This window comes from Sus scrofa, chromosome 2 (assembly GCF_054392235.1).
Source record: "Sus scrofa isolate SSC_HxYL_T2T_F1_AM1 chromosome 2, Sscrofa_HxYL_maternal_Yorkshire_Landrace_v2.0, whole genome shotgun sequence".
Taxonomy (NCBI): Eukaryota; Metazoa; Chordata; class Mammalia; order Artiodactyla; family Suidae; genus Sus; species Sus scrofa.
Genome location: NC_139384.1, coordinates 87,195,619 through 87,219,726, shown reverse-complemented (window position 1 = coordinate 87,219,726; position 24,108 = coordinate 87,195,619). Strand labels below are relative to the sequence as shown.

General features: G+C 58.4%; 1 protein-coding gene across 1 annotated transcript; it reads left to right on the top strand.

Annotated features, from left to right (window-relative positions):
• The first annotated feature begins 560 nt into the window (after positions 1-560).
• ONECUT3 (one cut homeobox 3) lies at positions 561-19,427 on the top strand. Its single transcript, XM_021085517.2, has 2 exons — positions 561-1,766; positions 19,037-19,427. The coding sequence occupies exons 1-2, from the start codon at positions 581-583 to the stop codon at positions 19,327-19,329; spliced, it is 1,479 nt and encodes a 492-aa protein (XP_020941176.1). The 5' UTR covers positions 561-580; the 3' UTR covers positions 19,330-19,427.
• Positions 19,428-24,108: the final 4,681 nt, after the last annotated feature.

Genomic DNA, 24,108 nt, shown 5'->3' with positions numbered 1-24,108 from the left:
TCTGTGTGGAGGGAGCAAGTGGATCACAGTCCTCCACCCAGCCACACTCCTGCTCTCTCCCTAAAGATGGACTGACAGGTACCAGGCAGGAAAGTAACCTTCGACATCTTGGGGAAAGACAGCGTGAAGGTCCCCAGCCCCACCTCGGTGGAGTCTGTCCTCGACCCCCGCCCCTTGTCCTGGGGTACTACCGGTGCGGGGGGTGGGGAACACGGCCGTCGCAGAGGCAGGGGACCCCAGAAGCCCAGGTTCTGGCCCACTCCACCTGCCTGGCGCTCGAGGGGGCCGGGGCGGGCGGAGAGCGAGGCGGCAGGAGGCGGCGGCGAGGGGAGCCGGTGGGCGGGGGCGCTGACGTCAGACCCGGGCCCGGGCGCTGGCGGCCGCTCCCCCGCCACATCCTGGTGGCCGCGTTCGCAGCCGGGCCGGGCCGTGCGCTGCGCAGCCGGGCAGCCTCGCGCGCAGCCACCGGGGAGCGGGCGGGGGCCATGCGGCGGCCTTGAGCGCGCCAGGCAGGCGCCGAGGAGCGCGCGCGGCGGGCGGGCGGCCGAGCCGGCGAGTGGCCCGCGCGCGGCGGCCAAACATGGAGCTGAGCCTGGAGAGCCTGGGGGGCCTGCACGGCGTGGCCCACGCGCAGGCGGGCGAGCTGCTGAGCCCGAGCCACGCGCGCTCGGCAGCGGCGCAGCACCGCGGCCTGGTGGCGCCCGGGCGCCCCGGCCTCGTGGCCGGCATGGCGAGCCTGCTGGACGGCGGTAGCGGAGGCGGCGGGGGCGCTGGGGGCGCAGGCGGCTCGAGCGGCGCGGGTGGAGGTGCCGACTTCCGTGGGGAGCTGGCGGGTCCTCTGCACCCAGCCATGGGCATGGCCTGCGAGGCGCCGGGCCTGGGCAGCACCTACACGACGCTCACGCCCCTGCAGCACCTGCCCCCGCTCGCGGCCGTGGCTGACAAGTTCCACCAGCACGCGGCGGCCGCGGCAGTAGCCGGAGCGCACGGCGGCCACCCCCACGCGCACCCGCACCCTGCGGCCGCGCCGCCCCCGCCGCCCCCGCCGCAGCGCCTGGCGGCCAGCGTGAGCGGCAGCTTCACCCTTATGCGCGACGAGCGCGCGGCGCTCGCATCCGTGGGCCACCTCTACGGGCCCTACGGCAAGGAGCTGCCCGCCATGGGGTCGCCGCTGTCACCGCTGCCCAACGCGCTGCCGCCTGCTCTGCACGGCGCCCCGCAGCCGCCGCCGCCGCCGCCACCGCCGCCTCTGGCCGCCTATGGAGCGCCGGGCCACCTGGCTGGGGACAAGCTGCTGCCGCCCGCCGCCTTCGAGCCTCACGCCGCGCTGCTGGGCCGCGCGGAGGACGCGCTGGCCCGCGGGCTGCCCGGAGGCGGCGGCGGCGGCGGCAGCAGCGCGGGCGGCGGGAGCACAGCTGGGCTGCTGGCGCCGCTGGGCGGGCTGGCGGCGGCCGGGGCGCACGGGCCGCACGCGGGCAGCGGCGGCCCGGGCGCTGGAGGAGGCGGCCCCGGGGCAGGCGCAGCAGCCGAGGAGATCAACACCAAGGAGGTGGCGCAGCGCATCACGGCGGAGCTGAAGCGCTACAGCATCCCGCAGGCCATCTTCGCGCAGCGAATCTTGTGCCGCTCGCAGGGCACGCTCTCCGATCTGCTGCGCAACCCCAAGCCCTGGAGCAAGCTCAAGTCCGGCCGCGAGACCTTTCGCAGGATGTGGAAGTGGCTGCAGGAGCCCGAGTTCCAGCGCATGTCGGCGCTGCGCCTCGCAGGTAGGAGCGCGGCGCACACCGCTTCACCCTAGGGTTCTGGCTCGGGGGCTCCCCAGCACCAAGCAGTGAGGCAGCGGAGCGCCCCGCCTCCCTACCCATTCGACAACCTTGTACCCCGCCACTGGCTTGGGACCCCCTTGCTGGAGGCTAGAGCTTGATCAGCACCCCTGCCTATCTGTACCGTCGCCAAAAGGGAGAAAAGGATTGTGCCGCCGTCCCTCCCATAGACTCCCGCCCAGCCCCTCTGGGAACCAGAATGGGGTTCCTGGATCCTTTTAGACTCCTGGAGGATCCCCAAGACGCCAGCAGGGTCGCTCATTGTGCGTGTGTGTGTTGGGGGGGGTGTGCCCCAGACACGCTGCCGCTTTCACCTCCGGGTGCCACTCCCCTCCACGCGAACAGCCCCTCGCTGCGCCCTCAGCCCCCGGGGCAGAACGCTGGGACCATGCACTGGGCTCCAGAGCCTTGGCGGCCGGGGCCGGGCCCGCGCGCAGCCCCCGGCCCTAGCGCGCGCTTCTTTGTAGCTGGGCCTCCGCGATCGATAGCCCCCTCCCCCTCTCCGGCCGCTGGCAAAGGTCACCCGAGAACGGGCGGGGGAGGGGCGGCCCGGGGGACCCTCGGCCCGCGCGGCCAGGAGGCCTTCACACCCCAGCGGGCCGCCAGCCCCGCGCGCGTTTGCTCTTGGCTCGGGTGCGCGCACCCCTCCGGCCTCTCTTGTCCGTTGTGTGTTTCTGTCGTTTCTACTTCTCTCTCTGTCGGGGAGGACTGGCATCTATTTTTGGCTCGATCTTCGTTTTCGTCCAGATCTCCTTCTTCTCTCTCCTCTCTGTCGCGCTCTCTTTCTATCCCTCTTCCCCTGTCTCAGTCTCTCACTCTCACTGATGCTCACCTCCCTCCTCCCTCCCAGCTGACAACAGCTAGGTCCACACCTGCCCCCAGCCAGCGGGGGGTGGGGTGGGGTGAAGGACCCCTTCTACCGGGTGTGTGGGGGTGCAGGAGAGCCCCCACTCTCACCATAGTGGCCTGGCTTGGGGTGGGGGGGGCGTCTTTTCCTGGCCGTTCTGGTGAGGGGATGCAGCCGCCCCAGCCTCAGGGACAATAGCGGCCTCGGGCGCCTGATCGATTGCTTCGCTGTACACAGGGGCGACTGGGGCTGGATGGAGTGGGCTGGGGCTCAAAGCAGGCGCCCCTTGCATAGGAGACCAGGCAGGATTTGGCTCTGCCTCCAGCCTGAGGAACCAGGCAGCAGGGCTGGAGGGGGGGCTGGAGGAGAGGGGGTGCCCGTGGGGGATGGAGGGGGGTATCCGTGTTATTTTACTTCCCTTCTCACAGGCATCCTGGACCACCTGGGGAGCCTGCACCCACACCCAGGTCTCAGTTTTCCCTTCTGCAGTGCCAGGTGACTGGCTGAGCTTCCCATAGGCTTCCTAGATTCTCCACTTTGAGGAAGGAGGAAATCAATCCTCCTGTTATGTGGCAGGTGACCAAATGCGCCGGGAGGTTTCTGTGAAATGTTAGAAATGGCATCAGGAAGTGGGACAGTTTTGTGTAATGGGCAGGATGCATTCTGTCCTGTTCCCCACGAAACATGCAATAACACAAGGGTGCTCTCAGGGAACACTCAGTCACATCAACACACAGTCCGGTGTGGTGTAGGTGACATCAGGTAGCAGGGAGCACGGCCCCAGGCTCTGGCCAAAGGCAGAGCTCTAATGCTGTAGATAGTAAGCAGCCCTTGTTGAATGGGACAACTCGTGAGGTCTGACTGCCACACTCTTTCACCTCCTCCCAGCATATGTGTTCTGGGGACATGTCTGACATGCACGTACCCACAGGACACGCGCCACTTTCTTTTTTTCTTTTTTTTTTTTTTTCTCACTGTCACGTCATGGTTGTGTAACTAACAGGACCTACCAGTGGTATTTGAATGTAACATTTCCAGGCCAGCTAAGACTGACTAGGGCATCTTAGAATGACAAGCCTCAGGGGAGAAATGCCCCCACGGTGAGAGGTGAGAGGCACCTGCTGTGGGTGGGGGAGCAGTGACAGCCAGCGGCACCAGCTCCCAGAGTCTGTATAAGCATGGAGGGGTGGGGCTACTAAGGCAGCAAGCCACCCCACCTCTCTCAGCCTCAGTGTCCCCCTTCAGATGGGTCAGAATAGTGGCCAGCTCAGGGCCAAGTGCGGGAAATGGAGGGGGCAAATGCAGGGGCCGGCACATGCTAGGGTCCACGGGACACTGGACGTGACTGCTAGTTTGTCCCCTGATCTTTCAGCTGCTGCCCATGCCCTGACTCCACCACCCTTGTGTTCTGCTTGCCAGCCTCACCTCTGGCGAGCCTCACCTCCAGCCCGTCTATACCACAGGGCTGGGCCTGAGATGTTAAGAGGTGGCCAGGCTGGCCAAAGGCTGTGGGGTAATTAGGTGCCGACTGGCCAAGAGGCTTTTAGTTCCAGTCGCTGCGCAAATGAAAAGCAGTTAAGTGGCGGCAAATCGCGGCAGTTAGGGGGAGGCAGCCGGGCACATCCCTCCCCTACACGCAGCCCTTCAGGACAGCCCAAAGTGCTTCCCAGGTGCCCCCGGCCCACATGACCCAACCTGAGCAGGGAGCACTCACTGCTCTTGTTCCTCCACCTCCCCATCTAAGACCCACCCAGCCTTTGACTTGGCAGCTCTGTGCCCAGTCTAGAGCTCAGCTTGAGCACCTGCCTCCCTCCTTGGCTCCTGGCTGAGCTGCCCCAGCATCCCTTAGGGTGTCTGGCCCCCGCTGGGACCAAGAGAGAGAAAGGAGGGAGAAAGTCACACACAGAGAGAAAGAGATGGAGATTGGCCAAATCCGAGAGAAATGCAAAAAAAGAGACAATGAGAGACAGAAAAGGAGAGACTGGAAAATGAGAGGTGCGAGAGCTCCCAGCGCAGCCCCTGCACTGGTCCACTTGACTGGGTCACCCCCCCACTTAGCCCTCCCTCCCCCCCACCTCCCTGGCCTGGAGCTGAGGAGAGAAGGGTGGTTTCTTTGTTTCTCTGAAGCAGGAAGGAAATCCGACCATGAAGACCTCAGGGTCCCCAACTCCCGTGGCCCATGCCTGCCAGTCTTTGTGACTCAGTTTACCAAAATGTAAAGTGTGTGTGCACTGGGGAAGCCACGATCTGGGTCTGACACTCGGAGATTCTGGACCCTTCCCACAGGCCCACAACTCCACTGCCATGGGGCGGGGGCCTTCCCTACCCCACTCCAGGGTCCTGAGACTCCTGCCCCTTTGGAGCCGCCACCTCTTCCAAGCCCTCCCCAACTGGGTCTCAAGCAGTAATTACTGGAGAGGGGCTGGGGGAGGGACTGGCGGACCCCTGGGCAGGGGTGGGGTGGTCGATGAATTCGAATTACCGTCTCTAATTCATCACCGTCCCCTGGTCGATAGCTTTGGCCGCCTTCAAATATTGTTTAAATTGCAACTCCAGAGGAAAAGTATTTAGGGTAACTGATCAGAAAACATATATATATAATAAAACATTAGATGGAGACGACTGATAAGGCCATCCCCTCCTCCTTGCCCACTGGTGAGCCCTGAACCCAGAATCTCTGAAGGATAGGGGAGGCCAGCCTGGGGGAAACTGAGGAAGGGAAGGAGCCATGTCTGGAGCTGGTGGGGGGTGGGCGCAGCAATGGTGGATATCTGGGTTGGCAGTGGGTGGGCAGTGCGGTGGTGGCTGGGAGTCTGGAGGGGATGGTGATGGAAATGGGAAAAGGCACACCAGCTGCCCCCCACCCAGATGAGGGCAGGCCTGTCCCCCACCTTCCCACCATTCTGCACCCACCATCCCAGGTGTTGCAGGGGGTGGGGAGGTGGGGGGCTCGTCCTGAACTGAAGAGACTCAATCCTGGGGGGGGTCCAGTCCAGGAGTCCACTTGGAGGAACAGCATCCATCCCCCACTAGCACTCTGGACTTTCCCCAACAAAGGCCAATGCACCTTCTGTCAAACCTGACCTTGACCACAAGAGTCCACACCTCTTACAGACCTCTCAGGAAAGACATCTCAGCAGAGAACTTGGAGACCTGGCCTCACCTGGGCTCTGTCACTGACTGATCCTGGGCAATGGTCTGAGCCTCAGTTTCCTCATCTGAGCAATGGACAGAATCAGATGCCACCTTGTAGGTGCTTGATGGGGTTTTTCTTATCAACCCCACCCCTCCAGAACCCCCAGGATGCATTCACAGAGCCTGCACCCTGAAGTCACACTGCTTAATCACCCCCTCATACCCACATCCCCTTGTCTTCGGGGAGGGCCCGGGTCACCCCCCAGCACCTGTGCTTCATGGGATCCACAGAGAACGGGCAGGATGACAGAAGGGGCCTGGGACCTGGAGGGGACACTGCAGACCCACGCAGGGAAGCAGGGAGTGATGGGAGACTGGGGCTGTGCGGCCAGAGCCATGTGGGGCTGAGCACGAAGCCCAGGGTCCCCCCAAACCAGCCCCCTCCTTCCAGACCACAAGACCCAAGTGGGGCAGCCCCAGCCCTTGCCCAGGCTTGGTGATTCTGGCTCAGCCACCTCCTTGCAGAGGGAGAGGGGGAGGAGGGGGCATGCTATCAGATGGGGAGGGGGCTGCTGGGATGTCCAAGCCCTCCCCTCCCTCTTATCCACCCATCAGGAATGAAGGACCTTTTAAGCCCACTTTACAGACCAGTAAGCCAAGGCTGAAAGGAAGGCAGGTGCTTGCCAAAGCCGCACACCGGAGAGTGAGGCAAAGCCTCAGCCTCCCCAGCAGTAAATGGGGCTTGAGATGTCCAGGCTCCCACCTCCTTCAAAGATGGGGAACATTCCGGGTAGATGGCCTGGCAGAGACAAAGACTAGGGGGAAGCTCAATGGCCTGAGGCCAGGGACAGGAGGGTGGCTCTCAAGGTCCTGTTAAGGTCCATTTTACAAAGGGCTTGGTTGACCCTCAAGGCTGAGAGGGGATACCTGCACTTTCCTTCTGTCCCAGAAAAGGACAGGATCACCGCCCATGTAAGCTCCCCACCACCACCAGGGACAACCAGAGACCCCTATGGAGGGTGTGTGGATGTTGGGTCCCAGCTTCCGCCTAGCCAACTCAGAGCCACTGCTTCTGTTTTTCCTGGTGAACTACCCCCTCCAGGCTGCCGGCCCTCAGGGTGAACCTGGGTGCTGCACTGGAGGTCCAGCTCTCTGTGGACCCCAGGCCAATAATCCCTTCCTGCCTGAGAGACATGGATGGTCACCCCAAGTCACAGAGAAACATACAGAGGAATGGGGGGGGGGCTCATCTTTGCACCTTTATTCTCAAGACCCCTTAGCCTAAAATCCTAGGACTAACCAAGCAGCCGTTCTCCCAAATCTCCTTGCCTTAACCCTGCTTCCTCCCTATCAACCATCACCATTCTAGTCCGAGCTGCCCACTTCTGGCCTCCTCCTTCTCCTCCACACTGGTGCCCAGGCTCCACTCTCACTCCTGGTGTTCTCTCTCCGAAAGCTGGAGAGGGCTTGTTATGGTAATTCACATCTCCTCTGCTTGGTACCCACTGCATGACTCCCCCAGAGTTCAGAAGCCAAGGAAACTTCCTGCCACAGCCCTAACTTTCAGTCCTGCAAGGATGCAGGTGGAACCACCGAAGACAAAGGCTGGGAGGTGGGAAGCCAGAGCTGCTGTAAGGATCGAGGCTGGGCCCCTGTGTCTGGAGTCTTTATATGTAGCAGTGAGCTATGCTTAACCAGGGAAGTTCAGGCTGGTTTGAATCAAGTTTTTAATTAAATATGGCCCCAATCAATAAGAAAGGCTGCACTTCTAAGGGAGGGGAGAGACTGGCCAGGAGCCAGGGACTGCGTGGGAGACTCTCCTCTCCTCAGGCAGTCCTGGGATACCTGCAGTCTCAGTTTCCCCTCTGCCAATTGGGTGTGGATGGGGTAGGAGACTACTCACCTGACGCTGAAGTGTTGCCCTGTGGACGATGGGGGGCTCAGACCTAACAAGTCACAGGTCACACGCACAAAGCCACAGGCTGGCAGCGGTGGAAAGAGAAACAGGGACTCCTGGGGGCCACAAGAGAGAGGGGATGGAAGTGTACACTTGCCGGCACACAGTGTAGACGCACGTGGGGAGCGCACGTTGGAGATGCAAAGGAACGGAGATGTAAGTGAAAATCCTCAGGGACACAAGTGTAGACGCTCACATCCACACCAGGGCAAGTGCGTGCCGGCTCACGACCCCCACTGCCCTCAGCTCGCGCGTATCCAAGGGGGCAGACGGTGCCGCGGGCGGCGTAGGGAAGAACCCGCCTCCTGCACAGGCGCCTGGGATTAATCAAGGCCCTCAGCTGGGCTGTTAGACAGCCTGTCCGGGGCAGCCGCTGGGGGCAGTTACCCTCAGACCCCAGGCCCTCCTGCTGGGGGGTTGGGGGAGGGTCGCGTCCGCCCGCGTTGACCGGGTTGAGTGAAGGGAGACCTGGTGAGGGCACAGCAGGGCTCCACGCGTCTCTACTCACCCTAGCTCACCCTCACACGCTGGGGAAGGGTGGGTGCCTCTGTCCCCCCAAGTAGCGCCTCCCCGCAGAGCCAGCGAAGCAAAGGAGGGTAGCGGGGGGCCTCCGCGAAGCGCACGTCTGGGTCGACAGAAGTGGATCTTCCAAACGCGAAGGGACCTAGGGTGCTTCCGCCCACCGCTGCCCGGATGGACGTGGGCGCACGTCGCCGGGTGTAAAGAAACCCTTGCCCTGCACACCCGCGGCCTCCGAGAGACTCAGGACAGGAGGGCGTAACCCCAACAGGCGCCGAATCCCACACGGGGGAAATCACTTCCCGCCCAGTGGGAGCCGCTTCTGGGTTTGCCTCCCTCCTGGCGCAATCCCGGACTTCGCTTGTTCAGCGCAGCCGAGCGCAAAGAGCCGGGCGCCGGGGCACTTCCAGAGAGATGCGCGTGGCCTCGGCTCCTGCCTGTGTCCGTGGATGAGTCGCTTCCCCTGAGCACCTCCGTTTCCCCGAATGGAGTCTAGAATCTCCAGCCTTGTGGGAGCACAAAGTGGATAAAGAAAAAGGCTCCTGCACGCAGAAGGAACGACAAAGTCCCTCGTGTGATTCTTATTTTTCAATTTTAATTTTTTTTTCCACGTCCTTGGCATGTGGAAGTTCCCGGGCCAGAGATGGAACCCGCGCTGAAGCAGGTATCCGAGCCGCTGCAGAGACAACGCAGGATCCTCAACCTACTGAGCCACAAGCGAACTCCTTGACCCTATTCTTTAAAAATGCTGTATGGGGGAGTTCCCGTTGTGGCTCAGTGGGTTAAGAATCCCGCACAGTGTCAGTGAGAGTTCAATCCCTGGCCTCGCTCAGTGGGTTAAGGATCCTATGTTGCCGCCTAGGTGGCAGATGCAGCTCTGATCTGGTGTGGCTGAGGCTGTGGTGTAGGCTGGCAGCAGAGCTCCTATTCGACCCCTAGCCTGGGAACTTCCATATGTCTTGGATTTGGCCTTAAAATAAATAAAAATAAAAATGCTGTATTTTTTTCAGACAGCAGATACAGTCACCAAGTTCCAAATCTAAGTGGAACAGGTTCTCCTATCCGCAAACCACAGTTTCTATTCCTCCTTCTAAGGAGAGGTTACACTTAATCCAGCAGCCATAACACACCTTCTTTTCCTTTTTTTCTTTTTAAAAACCACAACCAAGAGCCCCTGGTTCTGCTGTGCTTCTGCTTCACGGACACCCAGAACATCCACGTCAGGAAAGACAGTGCCTTGGGCCTCTGGGGCATTTTTGCTGGCTGCATAGTATTCTCTCCGGCCATTTCCTTCTTGTTTCAACCACCTCCCCACACAGGGCCATGTAGGCTGGCTCAGCTGTTTTGTGGTCACCTCCTAGAGCTGCAATGAACACCGTTTTGCCTGTGAGTTTATCTGTGGGTTAATTTCTCAATCACTGAGATGCTGGGTTCCCCCTACCCCCATGTTGGCCTCTCTACTCCTTTTCTTATCACTGGTTCCTTTCCTGTCATCTTTTTCAAATCCATTTCCAGATGCCAGCCACTGCGACTTCTTAACATTTTTTTTTTAATAAAAGTTGTGTGTATGTGCGTGTGTACCCGCCAATGCCGTAAGCCTCCTGAGTGTGGTGCCTGAATGCCTGAATCGCAGGAGGTGTGAGAGCAGCCCCTGGACACCCCTGTCCCCCCACCCCAGGCATTGCAACCACCAGATGGAGCGCCCCCCCCCCCCAGGGGCAGCCAGAGCCCAGTGGAAAGGCTCATTTCCCTGATAAGTCTTTGAAAAGCTCAGAACTAATTTGAAAATGCGGCCATTAAAATCCCATCAGGGGAAGCAGAGGGGCGGGGGGAGAGAGGGAGGCTGGGCAACAGCCAAGGTGCGCTCAGAGGCTGGAAGGGGAGCTTCGGGCCCAGGAGGAAGGGAGGGGGGTGACTTTGCTCCTCTCACCCATGGGAACCCCTTCCTTCCTGGCTCCCTGGGTGCAGGGTGTGGCTAGTCAGGGTTGAGGGGTGTATGTACACCATTCTCCCCTTGAGAGTGACACACTGTATGACCTTGGGCAAGTCATTCATGTCCCTGGCCTGGGGGGGCTAGCAGAGGATGCTCAAGGCAGCTCAGCCCAGTGGGGACATGCCACCAGGGTGGGGGCATCCACATGCCCCACATCTGGGGCCCTGCAGCTGGTGGCCCGGGGCGGGACGTGTCACCAAGGAAACCGGTCATCATCACAGCCGGAGACCTGGCTCCGTATTGAATTGTCTGCTCTGCGAAGCTGAGCTGAGCACAGGAGGTGGCCAGACGGGAGGGAAATGGTGGCTCTGGCTCAGCTCCCAAACCTCCACCCCCGTGCCCAAGTGGACACACATTGCTGTGAGGGGGGCTGGGGGCAGACAAGAGCGGCTCTGGGGTGGCTTGGGACTCTGCACAGAGTGGCGTGACACAAGGAAGGAGGACACTGCTGACTTCTGGAGCCATGGTCTGCCCTTGTCAGACCCAGCCTTTCAAGGTGGGGGGCGGGGTGGGGGGGGTCACCTGGGACTACCCTGTCTCCTGCCTTCTCTCCTCCCTGGGCTTCACTCTCCCCCCTCCCCACTGTACCCAAGTGTCCCCTTTGGCTGGGCCTCCAGTTCTGTCTTCCACACCCAGAGCTCTCTGGGCTCCCGTTGACCCCCCAGATATAGCCCACACATACCCACCTGCATCCCCGTTGCTCAGCCAGGCAGCCAGCATCCCTTTTTTAAAGCTTCTCCTTTATCTGCCATTGTCAGAGTCACGTCTTTGCATCAGACTGTGGCTCTGAGGTGGGGGGCTGCATCAGTCTCCAGTCATCTGTCCCCAGCAAAGCTTTGCACATGGTGCACGCTGTAGGTGCTTGATAAGCATATGAATGAAGGAGGGAGAGGTTGCAGGGTCCCACCGTGGCACACATTTGGACCTTGCTTCTTGGATCCTCCTGATCCCTAGACGGTGGCACTGGCACCCCCGTGTACAGACAGAACGTCAGGGCCATGGGTCTCCACGCCCGCTTGATACACCAGGAAACGGATGTCCACAGAGTGTGGGCTCAAGGCCACTCAGCCCCTGGAGCCCAGGGCCCAGGATTCCCGCTGACCCAGAATGGTGAGATGGTGGGCTGACAAGAGCCTGTCCTGCATCTCTACACTCAAACTGGGGGGGCCACCCACACTGGCTGTCACACTCAGCAAGTCACATTCTGTCCTTTATTCACACTGCCTCCGAGTCCCAGGCCATTCGAGGTCTTTCCTGCTGCCCCTCACAGGCCACATCCCCCTCCCCCCAACCCCCACTGCCCCTCAGATCCCTACCCACCGCCCACCTTGTTGGCCTATCTCACCAACAGCTCTGGCTTTGGTCACAGGTTCTCCCTCTACTCAAACTGCTGTGCCTGGACACCCCTCCCAGTGGCAGCAAAGCACACTGCACACACCACCTCCCCCCAGGCCCTGTGCAGCCCCACGCACACACCCTGGACAGACTGGGCACAGACAGAGCCTGCATGGTCAGCCCACTGGACCAGGGATGGCCCTGGATAAGCACAGCGGTGACAACCATCTCACCCCTCCCACGTTAGTCACCTGTCCAGACCACAGAGGGCCTCTGGGGGAGGGAAGGGGAAGAGGCAGAGAAGGTGGGAGAGGATGTAGAGGAACAGGATGGGGAGGTGGAGACTGGGGGAAGGGGGAAGGGAGGGAGGAGCAGGGAGAGTAGGAGAGCTTGGGAGGAGGCGGGAGAGAGGTGTTTATCAGGCAATGATGGGGAACAGGTGCAACCCCAGCTCCCTCCATTGTGGACCTGATTCTCTTCATCCACTGAAGGGTGACTGAATCTGCACCCCCCAGCACTGCCCATGCGGCAGCAGACCCCAGCTTCTCCCTCACTGAGTGGGGTCAGGGTGCTCCCTGCTGAGGGCCCTCCCAGGGGCCCAGACTGCCTCACCTGGCCCTCCAGGACAGTGGCCAACTGGGTCTCCCAGCACAGGATCTTCCAGTCTGGACTGAGTCCCCTCACTGCCCCACCACCCACACCGTGGGTGGGAAGCATCACCAGGGGCGTCACCATTAAACAAACACAGCCAGCTGGCAGTCCCCCCCCCCATCCATCCACTCTGTGCTGTTCTCTAAAGGAGGGATTTGGGGTTCTGCTGAGGGTGGGTAGGAGAATTTCCTGGAGCAGGGGCCACCCTGGGCCTTGAGGGGTGTGTAGGAGTTCTCTGGCAGAGGCAGCCCAACCCCTCTTCCAGACCTGAGTTTCTCCATCCCTCCCCTCTCCAGGAAGATTCCAGGAGAGATATTGAGGCTGGAGGCCTGCCCTGAGAGGGAGAGAAATTTTATGGTGGCACTGAAAGTGGGGCCCAGACCTTCCTGCTCCCAGAGGCCCAGGAATGGGAACCTCACCTCCGCCCCAGCAGAGGACTTTTCTGGTTAAATCCCCTCCCATCGCCTGACAAGGCTCATGATTAATACTGTTTTCCAGCTGAGGAAACAGGTTAAGTGAGTAATTCACGGAGTGACGGTCTGCCGTCTTAGGTCCTGGAGGAGAGCAACTTTCTAAAAAGGCAGGAAGCGGGAGGGGGAGAGGTGTTTGGGGAGCACATCCCAGAGGATCTGAAATGAAAGGGAACTTAAAGGACCCCCCCAACTCACCTGTCTTTGCCGCCGCCTGGACTGGACCGCCGGAGCCGACCTTCCTACCTGGAGCCCCGCCCTGGGCTGGGCTGGGGACGGCTGCCCCCTGCCGGTCACAGTGGGAACCGCGGGACAGGCCCGTGCAAAGGCCCGACGTTAGCTCTTGCTGGGCGCCCCGTCAGAGGGCTCATTTAGGAATGGGGGGTCTCAGTCTCTTCTGTATCTCTTTCGATTCCCTCCAGGTCCTCTGGGACCCCCGGGAGCCAGCCCAGAACCCTCCTCATCCATGGGCTCCCAAAGGACTGATAACAATGAGTGAAACAGGGAGGGGTTGGGAAACCAGAGCATCTCAGAAGCAGTAGCTCCTAGTATTAGCGTCTCAGTCTCTGGGGTCACTGAGGGTGGACAGGAGAGAAAGTTGGGGCCAAAGCTCTTACTCCATGGTGCCCCTGGATTGAGCGGAGAAATGATAAATGCTATGGAAAGTTTTAAGAAAAAAGCTGGGGGAAGGGGAGTGTTGCAGTATTAAATTGGGAGGGGTCAGGGTGGGCCTCACAGATACTTGAGCAAAGATTGGAAGGAGGTGAGAGAGCTGTGAAGAAACGTGGAGAGGAGAAGAGCACTGCAGGCAGAGATGACAGCCAGTGCAAAGGCCCTGAAGGTGCCCGGGATAAGGGGCCCAATGAGGTGGGGAGGGGTCGGGCAGCTGACATGCACTGAAAAATGTTTGAAGGAGGCAGAGCATCCCAATTTTGCAGTTGAGGAAATGGCAGTGCTGCAAGAGAATTGACTCACCCAGAGTCCCAGAGAATGTACGAAGGCCCAACCCCCACAACAGTCCCAGGGGCCAGCCCAGCTGACTCCCCCTCTGCTGTCATGGCAACCGCGGTGGGTGGTGAGGGCCTGTGCGCAGGGCCCCGCCATATCCCTCCACCAGAGGCTGGGAAGCCCTGGTGAGGGAACTCAGGCTGAGCGCCCCGGTATTGGGCACATACAAGGTGGGCCTGATGAGAACAGAGGTGGTGTTGGTGTGGATGGAAGCGAGGGTGATGGAGGTAGGCTACGGATACAGGTGGTGGTGGTCACGGTGGAGGTGGTAGTGGTAGATGGATACTGATGGTGGTAGAGATGAAGTCATGGCAGAAGAGGTGATGGGGAGTTCCCGTCGTGGCGCAGTGGTCAGCGAATCCAACTAGGAACCATGAGGTTTCCGGTTCGATCCCTGGCCTTGCTCAGTGGGTTAAGGATCCGGCATTGCCATGAGCTGTGGTGTAGGTCGCAGACTCGGCTCGGATCTGGCGTTGCTGTGGCTGTAGTTCAGGCCGGTGGCTACAGCTCCAATTCAACCCCTAGCCTGGGAACCTCCATATGCCATGGGAAGCGGCCCTAGAAAAGGCAAAAAGACAAAAAGACAAAAAAAAAAAAAAAAAAAAAAAAAAAAAAGAAGTGATGGAAGCGGAGGTGATGCAGGTGGAGAAGGTGATAGTGGTAGAAGTAATTCAGGCGGTGAAGGTGGTTGTAGAGGTGATGCAGGTAGAGGACGTGATGGAGGTGGAAGTGATACAGGTAGAGAAGGTGATGATGGTGGAGGCGATGGAAACGGGTCATGGAGGGCATGATGAGGTAGAAGTGACACTGACAGTGGAGGAGGAGGTGCAGGCACATCACATGGCAATCCCCAGGGGAGGTGATTGTGGAAGAGGTGGCCACAGCACTGGCATCGAGGTGTGGCATCGAGATGTGAGGCTGGTGGCTGGTGCCCTGGGCAAGTCCTTCCCTCACAGCCTTGGTTTTCACTTCTGTGAAAGGGGCCCATACCCAGGCCTCTCTTCCTCCTGGGGCTGCCTCCAGGGATTGCAGTGGCCTTTGGGGCCGGGCCGAGGAGATCCTCGGCACTGGGAAGGGAGACCGATGGGGGGAGGGTGGTGATAGAGGCGGCCCGGCCGCACCGCTGGGGGCTGTGGGGGATGGAAGCGATGACAAAAGCTGCTGGCGGTAAACAGCTCCGACTGGAGCCCAGATCGATCTGGGCTGTGAGGAGCTGTAATTAGATTGAACGCTGGGAAGGGGGGGCTAGCGGAGCCTCTTTTTGCTGCAATCGACAAAACTCGAAGTTTTTTCACGACTCTGCTGGGCCCGGCCCCTCCCCCAGCCTCGGCCTCTGGGGTCCCTGTTAGGCACTGGATTGGAGAAGGGAGAGGCAGTGGGAAAGAGGTGACCCACATCTTACCTCCCTCCCATCTGCAGTCCACCATGGCTCCTGCCAGGACTTGCTGAGCCACCTTGGGCAACTGGCTTGCCTTCTCTGAGTAAATAAGAAGGCAAATCCCTGCTTTATGGAATTATCATGAGAATTAAAATATATATATAGCACATGGAAGGCCCTGGACATGTTAAAGCTCTTGAAAGGTTTCTCCGTTAGTTCTCTGTCTGTAAATGCCTCTTGTGTATTTGTAAGTAAACTGCTAAGTGACTGCATGAGTAAATGAATGAATTGATTGCAAGATTACAGCTGGTGGGCGAGAAGGGCCTCTTTTGAAATGTAAAGGCTTGGGCTGAGTTTTTGACTCTCCCTGGCCTTGCTGCCTGAGACACAGCTTTCCCTTGAAATGATGGGGACGTGCCCTCCTCCTGTGAGCCTCTCAGGCTGGCCAAGTTCCAAGAAGATGGGCGGGTCGAGGCAGTTCCTGGTGCTTCCTTCCCGCATGTCTTCATGCAGATAAAATACGAACAAATGTTCTCTCTGCCCCAGCGTGTGTACAAAAGGCTAGCTGGTATCCTGTTCATCCCATAGGCTTTGGCCCACAGAGTACTGGGATGGCGTTTCCCTTCTTATACAGCTGTTTGCTTTTCCAGGAGTTAGTGGTTGCCAATCACAAACTTTCCCCATGTCTCCCCTTCCACTGCCCTTGGTGCTCCTGCTCTGACCTCATGGGTGCCCTCTATGTCTTGCTGCCTTTATCTTGCTACCTTCCAGGCTCTCTGCTCTTCACTGGGGGGGACCTCTCTTCCCTGTCTTCTAGATTGAATCATCTTTCCTGAATCCCATACCTTTCTTTTTCGATTTACTTCCACATTTTGATGGAACACACCCTCTAGTAGCTTTCTGAGAAAGGGTACGTGGACGTCAATGTTTGAAGACGTTGAATGTCTGACTGTGTCTTTAGTCCACCTCCATGCTTGCTGTTTGGCTGGGCACCCAATTCCAGCTGCATATAGAATTGTGCTGAATTTTTAAGACATTCTTCAAATTGCCTTCAGAATTTTGAAGGCATTCTTCCCCTGGCTCCTAGTTTTCAAGAAGCCTGAAGCCACTCTGAATCAAGTCCTCCAAATGGCACATGGCTCCTCTCTGGGAGCTTTTACATTCTTCCTCCCAGGTCCCTGACATTTCATGAGGCTGAGCCTCAAGGAGTGTTGTTTTTTTTTTTTTTCCATTCATCGAGCTGTCCATTGAACTGAACCCTTGGGTCCTCCAACCGTGGATTATTTTTCTCCTTATTTATTGGGCTCCTCTAGTTTCAGACAACCTCTTGCTCAGATAAAAAAGCTGCTCATGGGAGTTCCCATCGTGGCACAGTGGTTAACGAATCTGACTAGGAACCATGAGGTTGCGGGTTCGGTCCCTGCCCTTGCTCAGTGGGTTAAGGATCTGGCGTTGCCATGAGCTGTGGTGTAGGTTGCAGACGCGGCTCAGATCCCACGTTGCTGTGGCTCTGGCGTAGGCCGGTGGCTACAGCTCCGATTCGACCCCTAGCCTGGGAACCTCCATATGCCGAGGGAGTGGCCCAAGAAATAGCAAAAAGACAAAAAAAAAAAAAACCTGCTCAGTTCATCCTCTAACTTCGTCATCACCTTTCTCTCATTTTCCTTCTTTGCATTCACTTGTATTTTCAGGGATATTTGCCTCATGTTCCAATTCTTACATTGACTTTATTCCAGATATATATATACACATACAGACACACACACATTTTTTGGCTGCACCCACAGCATATGTAAGTTCCTAAGCCAGGGATAAAATCTGAGCTGCAGCTGTGACCTATGCCACAGTTATCGCAATGCCAGATTCTTAACCCACCACACCACAGCAGGAACTCCAGCTATTATATATTAAATTCTAGGAGATCCTGTCGTGATGCAAAGGAAACAAATCCGACTAGGAACTTGCAGTTTCCTTGAGGCTGTGAGTTCAATCCTTGGCCTTGCTTAGTGGGTTGGGGATCTGGCGTTGCAGTGAGTTGTGGTATAGGTCGCAGATGCGGCTCGAATCCCCTGTTGCTGTGGCTGTGTCATAGGCTAGCAGTTGTGGCTACAATTTGACCCTTAGCCTGGGAACCTCCATATGCTGCAGGTGTGGCCCTAAAAAAGCAAACAAACAAACAAACAAACAAAAAACAACAAAAAAACTAAGAACATTGTCTTCCCCTTTAGTTGTCCTTTTTATTGAACAGCATCTCTTTCTTGTCTCATGGATACAGTATTTTTCTCTTACCCCTCCAAGAATATGACTTATAGCTGTGCCTGATTTGTCTATTTCTTGTGAGATCATCGGCTCCCAATCCTTCTACCATTTTTCTCCCTCTTCCTCTCTTTCCTTCATTAGAGCCTTTCCTGAAATGTCCAATAACCTCCGACCGTCATTCTCATTTAATCATAAAACCTGAAACAGCCAATTAGAAGCGCAAGGTGTTCCAGGTCAGAGGGAGCCAGGGAGGGAAGTGGTGCGTCAGTTCACACGGGGGAACCTGTCGTCCCTGAGAAATGAGCCACAGTGCAGGGGACATTCATTTATTCCTGTGGATGTGTGGACATTGATCTGGCATGCTCTCTGGTTCGGAGTGTTCCAGAACCAAAAAAAAAAAAAGTCAGCTTGGTGTGTGGTCCCAGCAGGCCATCAGGGCTAGCAGCGGGATCTGCTAGTACAGCCTGTGCCAGCTGCCACTTCTGAGGGTGACGGAGTCACTGGGGACAGTGGTTCTCACAGAGACAAGGAGGGGGGCAGGTCTCCACAACCCTCCGCCTCTGACTAGTACGTAGACGAGAAATTGAGACTCTGATAGAGTTTCTGGTGACGCTTATCTTTTCCACTCATTGGCCCCCACAGCATCAAGAGGAAGGGCCCACTCTGGCGCTGGGGCAGGGAGGAGCAGGGCCACAGGCTCCAGCCTGGCTCCACCATCCTGAGATGCTGCCCTTTGCCTTTTGCAAGCATCCACTGCCCACAGGCGGCCTCCTTCAGCCTGTTCTGTGCTCCATGCTAGGTGGCCCTGGGAGAGGGACAGGTGGACTCCCATTCTCCTTAGGTCCTCCCAACTCCAGAGGGTCCCTTGAGGACCTGAGGGGAGCCAAGACTAGATCTCAGCCTGCTGCTTTTTTAGGGGGCAGAGGCCAAGGTGGGGCTCAGATATCAGAATCAGGCAGTGGATGCAACTATTAGCCTGATACAGGGTCTCTAAACTGGTCTGGCCTCAGAGGACAACCCAGGGAAGGAGGCCTGGACTGTCACCCCACTTCTGAGAAACAGTCATTCCAGGGGAAGTTTACTGGAGTTTGCAACACCCACCAAGGACCTATTAATTAACTGTTTCTTTCACCCAAGTCTACACTGAGCCAAATAACTCACATGTAGAGTTTCAACGTCATTTCCCCCTCCCTCCAGGGAGAAGGGAGGGTGGGCAGAAAGCCACCAACACTGGCAGTTGTACTATCTGGGTTCAGGATTCTTGTGGGGGGGCGTTTGGGGATATGAAGCTGGGAGGGGGCTAGCATGCAGAAGCGGGTGGGAGGGATGGTGATCTGTGTCTGTGAAGGCTGCTCACATTGTGTCCCTTCTTTGTTCCTCCCCCCCAATCTTCCTCCTTTGTCTCCCCACCCACGACTGTCGGCCCTCTTCTCCTTCCATAACTGGCTGCCTCTCCCACCGTCTTGCTGCCTCACGGTCTCTGTGCCCTCCCTCCTCCCGTCTTCTCTTCTTCCATCACTCGCGTGCGTTTCCTCGCATGCCTGGCTTTCCTGGTGTCTCTGTCTCTCTACTCTGGGCTGTGTGGTCTGTCTTCCTTCGTCCGGCCGCGCGGGGGCGCTCGACCTGCTCGCCCGCCTGCCCCGGGCGCTGCTCGCCCACAGCCTGCAAGCGGAAGGAGCAGGAGCAGCAGAAGGAGCGCGCGCTGCAGCCCAAGAAGCAGCGCCTGGTGTTCACCGACCTGCAGCGGCGCACGCTGATCGCCATCTTCAAGGAGAACAAGCGGCCGTCGAAGGAAATGCAGGTCACCATCTCGCAGCAGCTCGGCCTGGAGCTCAACACCGTCAGCAATTTCTTCATGAACGCACGGCGCCGCTGCATGAACCGCTGGGCCGAGGAGCCCGGCGCGGCCCCCGGGGGCCCCGCGGGCGCCTCTGCCACCTTCTCCAAGGCCTGAGGCGCCCGGGTCCCGCGCCCTCGCAGCCTCGACGGCCTGGGCGCTCCCTCCCACGTCCCCCAACCTCCACCCTGCCAGCCCGGAGACCCGCCCCAGGGGGGGCCTGGAGGGGGTGCCTCCGGGCCCCCGCACCCAGGGAAGGGACGCAGCACACCCCCCCCAGCCCAAGTGCACAAAAGGGACCCCCTCCTCCCTCCATCCCCATCCCCTTCAGGCCAAAGGAAGCCCTCCACCCCCCAGAGGGGAGGGGGTGACAGAAAGGGGCTCCCCTGGCTCCCTTTCAATTCAGGACCCCAGAGGGCCTCGAGGAAAACCAGGGCTCACGTGTCGTCCCGAAAGCGGGTCAAGAAGCACATACTAGAAACAAACCGGGTATTTAAAAAAGGAATTTAAAGAATAACCCCTCCTTCGCCAGCCCCCGCCCCCACGGAGGGAGGCAGGGCGCCTTCCTCTCCAGCCGTCCCCCACGGACGCTTCCCCGGGAATTCTTCCCTCTCAAAGTCGCCAAAGCCCACGTCGAGCCGGATCCTCACAGTGCCCCAACCCCACCAAGACCAACCCTGATCCGCCGGCAGAACTGCCCCCACAGCCAAGAACCCAGCCGCCCTTCCCGGCGGCCAGGATTCTTTGTGCCAAGAATTGCCTGCCTTAACGTCTGGGGAGGGGCCTGTAGAGGCGACCGCCCAGCACCCATAGGCGAGCACCCTTCCCTACCTGTCCCAGACCGGAGGAGACGGCAGCTCAAACAAGCGGGTAATTCCAGACGTCTCCTTCCCCGCACCCCACTGCCCGTTCACTTTACCGCTAGGCACCTTGATGAATGATGCGCAGGGAGAGACAAGACCCCAGGAAACAGAAGAAAACACCCAGATTCCACGGAGAAACGGGCCCGGAGAAAGTAGGAGCGCACATGCGCCCCTGCGCGCTGGGGTCGCGGCGTCACTCTCTGCTCGGGACCCTCCGGAACGCCCTCCACCTGCCCGCGCTCGGGAGTGCTGCGCGCGCGTGGACCTGAGCCGCCGCGCTCTCCAAAGAGAAGGAAGGCGATGAACAAGGTGGAATCTGCTTGCTCCGATTTTTGCCAAAAAAAGGAAAAATAAAAAGACAAAGGGGAAGGAAAGGTCAGAAAAGATGAGCACGTCCCCCTCCCCCCACCTCCCCTGCTGCCTCCAGGTGACCTCGGGATTGGCAGGCAGGTGGATCCCAAAAGCCCATCCCCCCCGTCTGGGCTCCTAAGCTGGAGGTTAGAAGGAACCTCTCCCTACAAACCTGCCCCCACCGCTGCCTCCTAGGGAGGTGGCCGCCCCCCCCCCTTGAGAATGCAAGAGACATTTCTAGTGGAATGCCCCTCCCCCTCCCCAGGTAAAGGCTACCTCACTCAAATGTTCATGTCTGTGATTGGAAAAATCACGCCTGATACCAAAGATTTCCCCCAAGGACTTGTGCTGGATGCTAGGATTCCCTCGCCTGGGAACCACGTGGGAGTGAGGGTCTGCTTTGGGCCCTGCCCTCCCGGGTGCCAACCGCCCCCTACCAGAGAGAGCAGAGCGAGAGAGAGCGCGAGAGCGAGAGAGAAAGAGAGAGTGGGAGAGAGAGAGCGCGCGAGAAGAGAGGGAAGGAGAGAGTGGCGAGGTCGATGAGTGCCTTTTTCTTGAACCAAAGACGTGTGTGAGATGCTCTCTTGTCCTTATCGACTCGCTACTCTCCCCGCTTTTCAAGCAGCTGGATCTGAGTGATGCTTCTAGAACCTTTGTGTGTTGGGGCAGAATCCCCTTTCCCGTCCGGCAGCCCCTCCCCGCAGACACACGCACGCACGCACGCACACACCTCTGTTCTTCCCGCTGGGAGCTGGGGTCTGGGCGGCCGTGGCCCCGCCCCCAGGAACACCGGAGCATCTGCTTGCCGGGCACCCGGCTTCTCTGCTGGTTAAGGCACTTGCCCATCTACGCATTCAAGGCCCAAGACTCAAAGGCCAGGGCCTCGGTCTGTCCCGGGGTGGACCGTGAGGCACTGACTCGGGACGCCTCTGGTTGTAGAACGTTCTCTTACGGTGAACTGTGGTCAGATCCGGCAAGCCCCATGGACGCCTGATTCCTAAGTCCCCTTCAAACACTTTGCTATGACACGTGCGCACACACACCATCTCCCTCTTTCCTCCCCCTCCCCCTGCTTTGGCAGCTCCCCACCCTCCCCCTCCGCTCCAGACGACCCTCTCCCCTCACCCCAACACCCAGCTGGTTGTTGCATACCAAAGACCGTTCTCCACACAGGGAATGACACCTCCAGCACAGCTCCTTTGAGCCTTTGACAATTTTCTCTGAAATACCTCAAGATATTTAATGTATAGTTTATGTGATTAAAAAAAAATCCTTAGCTAGTTTTTGGAATACGTGACTTGAAGCTTTATACCGTTAAATTATAATTTTGCAGATGATGGTATGTCATTTCTTTGGTGATTTCCGTGGGAGACACATTGAATGTCGAGGCAGGAAGCTGGGTGGTCGGAGGCAAAAGGCCAAGGGAGCGAGAGCGAGAGAGACTGGGAGAGCGCGAGGAAGGACCAGGCGTTTACAGATTTCTTATTTCAATGAGTCCTTTAGGAAAGAGAGGAGCGAGAGAGAGGTACACCTGTTCTCTGGCGTGTTCTGTTTCTCGTTTTTTGGAGTCATGTCTTATGAGAGTATTTATTATTCTATGTGTTCTGTGTTCAAATGTAATTTAAGAAAAAAAAAAGGAAGAAAAATGAAAAAAAGACGCAATGGAATTTGATTTGATGCATGACTAATGTACTTTTTCTTGAAGATAATGTACTAAGTGGAAGGGTGGGGGGTTGGGGCGGGGCTGCGGGGCCCCAGGATTTGATATGTTGCATCTTGTGTTTCATGCGGTGCAGTTCCGTGCTCCTTGGCGCTGCTCTGTATTCATTCCCCCCTTTCCAGAGATCTGTGTCCAGCCGGCTGTTGGTGTGAGGGCCTCGGGTGGAGAGAAGAGAGCAGGCAGGCAGTGGGCCCTGAGCACTCACTCCCACGTCCCCACCTCCTGGCTCCCCCGTGCCTCCTGCCTGCACCCAGGGACGGGCGGCGGTGGGGGGGGGGCAGTGCCCCGGCTCTCCTGGTCCTGGTCCTTGGGCACCAGTGGGCATCACTGCTACCTTGGACGCCCCCATCCGGTTTCACGTTAGCATGAATTCCCAAGTGTCTTGTTCAGAGGAGAGAGACAATCAGCCAACTGGAGTTTGGTCGCCCAGAGTGGTGGGGGTTGGGGTGTACCCCAACTTCCCCATATCCCAAGGGCCCTCCTGAGACAGCCTCCCAGGCAGGCACCTGCCAGGGTCCCACCAAGTCAGCCCAGCCTCCCCGGGGTGCGTGCCTGTGGGGTCCTTCCTCTAGGCTCATGCTGGGACTCTAGAGAACAAAGGGGCCCCAGAAATCATGAAAGGGGGCTCTGGAACAGTCTCCCAGCCTGCGACCCCACTTCTGCCATGAGGCGCCCCCTCCCACCAGGGGAGAGCCCACTTTCCAGAAGAGGCCCCAGGGAGAGGGGTTGGGGGAACCACAGGGGGTCCCTCACTCTCTGAAAGACAGAAGGTCCCTTGTGGAGGGCAGGGGGCACAGGTTCTACCCACCTGAAGTGGGGTTGGGGGCAGGGCGTGTTCCCGGATCCCTGCACTGGCTGGAAATTAGGCCACTTCACATTCTCAGCCCAAAGAAGTTTCCTCCACACCAGCCAATCAGTCAGCTCCCTGGGCTCCTCCTGTGGCCCCAGCAGGACCCCCAAGGGCTGGTCTTCTGGGGGGGGAGGTTCTCTCAGTCAGGGGTGAGAGAGAGGCCATGTAGCCCTGAGTTGCAGTCAGGACTGGATGCTAGGGCTGCTAGGGCTGCCTTCAGCGGGGACACTGTTTGGTCATCCAAAGTCCTCCCCCCCCACCCCCCCCACCCCCGAGCTAGAGGGCACCGAAGCCCTTCCCACCCTACCCTCAGGCTACAGGCTTAAAAGTTTAAAAAAAAAAAAATTCATCATTGTTAACCATTGCTGTGCTGGATTTGTTGTTTTGTTTTTCTCCAATAAATTATTTTCTAGTCACTCACCTGGGCTTGTGCATTGGCTGATGGAAGGAGCAGAGTCGGGGGTGGGGGGGAGCTGGTGTAGGAGGGGGAGGCATGGGGTTTGCCCCCCACAAAGGGAACCTGGGAAAGAGGAAATGGACCTCTCCCTGCCCACCCCTCTCTGAACCCCCACCCCCATAGGGCGCCCCCCTCCATAAGGTCTTTGAGCCAACCTAGCCCCAGATTTTGAGGGCTCTGCTTCTGAGGCATTACAGCCCTTTGCTTTCTGCAGCCTAAAGTGCAAGGTGGTTTATCTGGGGGGAAGAAACCAGGACAGTCGGGTGGAGGGAGAGGCTGGGCGGTGCCAGGACTGGGGCTCATAAATGGCCCTGGGACTGGCCAGCAGGCAGCAGTTGGGAAGCCAGGGCTGGAATGCAGAGTCTGATCAGCACCTTTCTCCTTTTGGAGAGCAATAACGTTTTATCCACACTACCCCCCTGGAGTTCCCACCGTGGCACAACGGATTAAGAATCTCATCTGAGTAGCAGCTCAGATCTCTGCAGAGGTGCAGGTTCCACCTCTCGCCGGGCACAGTGGCTTAAAGGATCCAGTGGTGCTTCAGTTGCGGCATAGGTCGCAGCTATGGTTCAGATTCAGTCCTTAGCCTGGGAATTTCCACTTGCCACAGATGAGGCCATAAAATTAACAAACACGTTATCTACCCCTGGGTGAA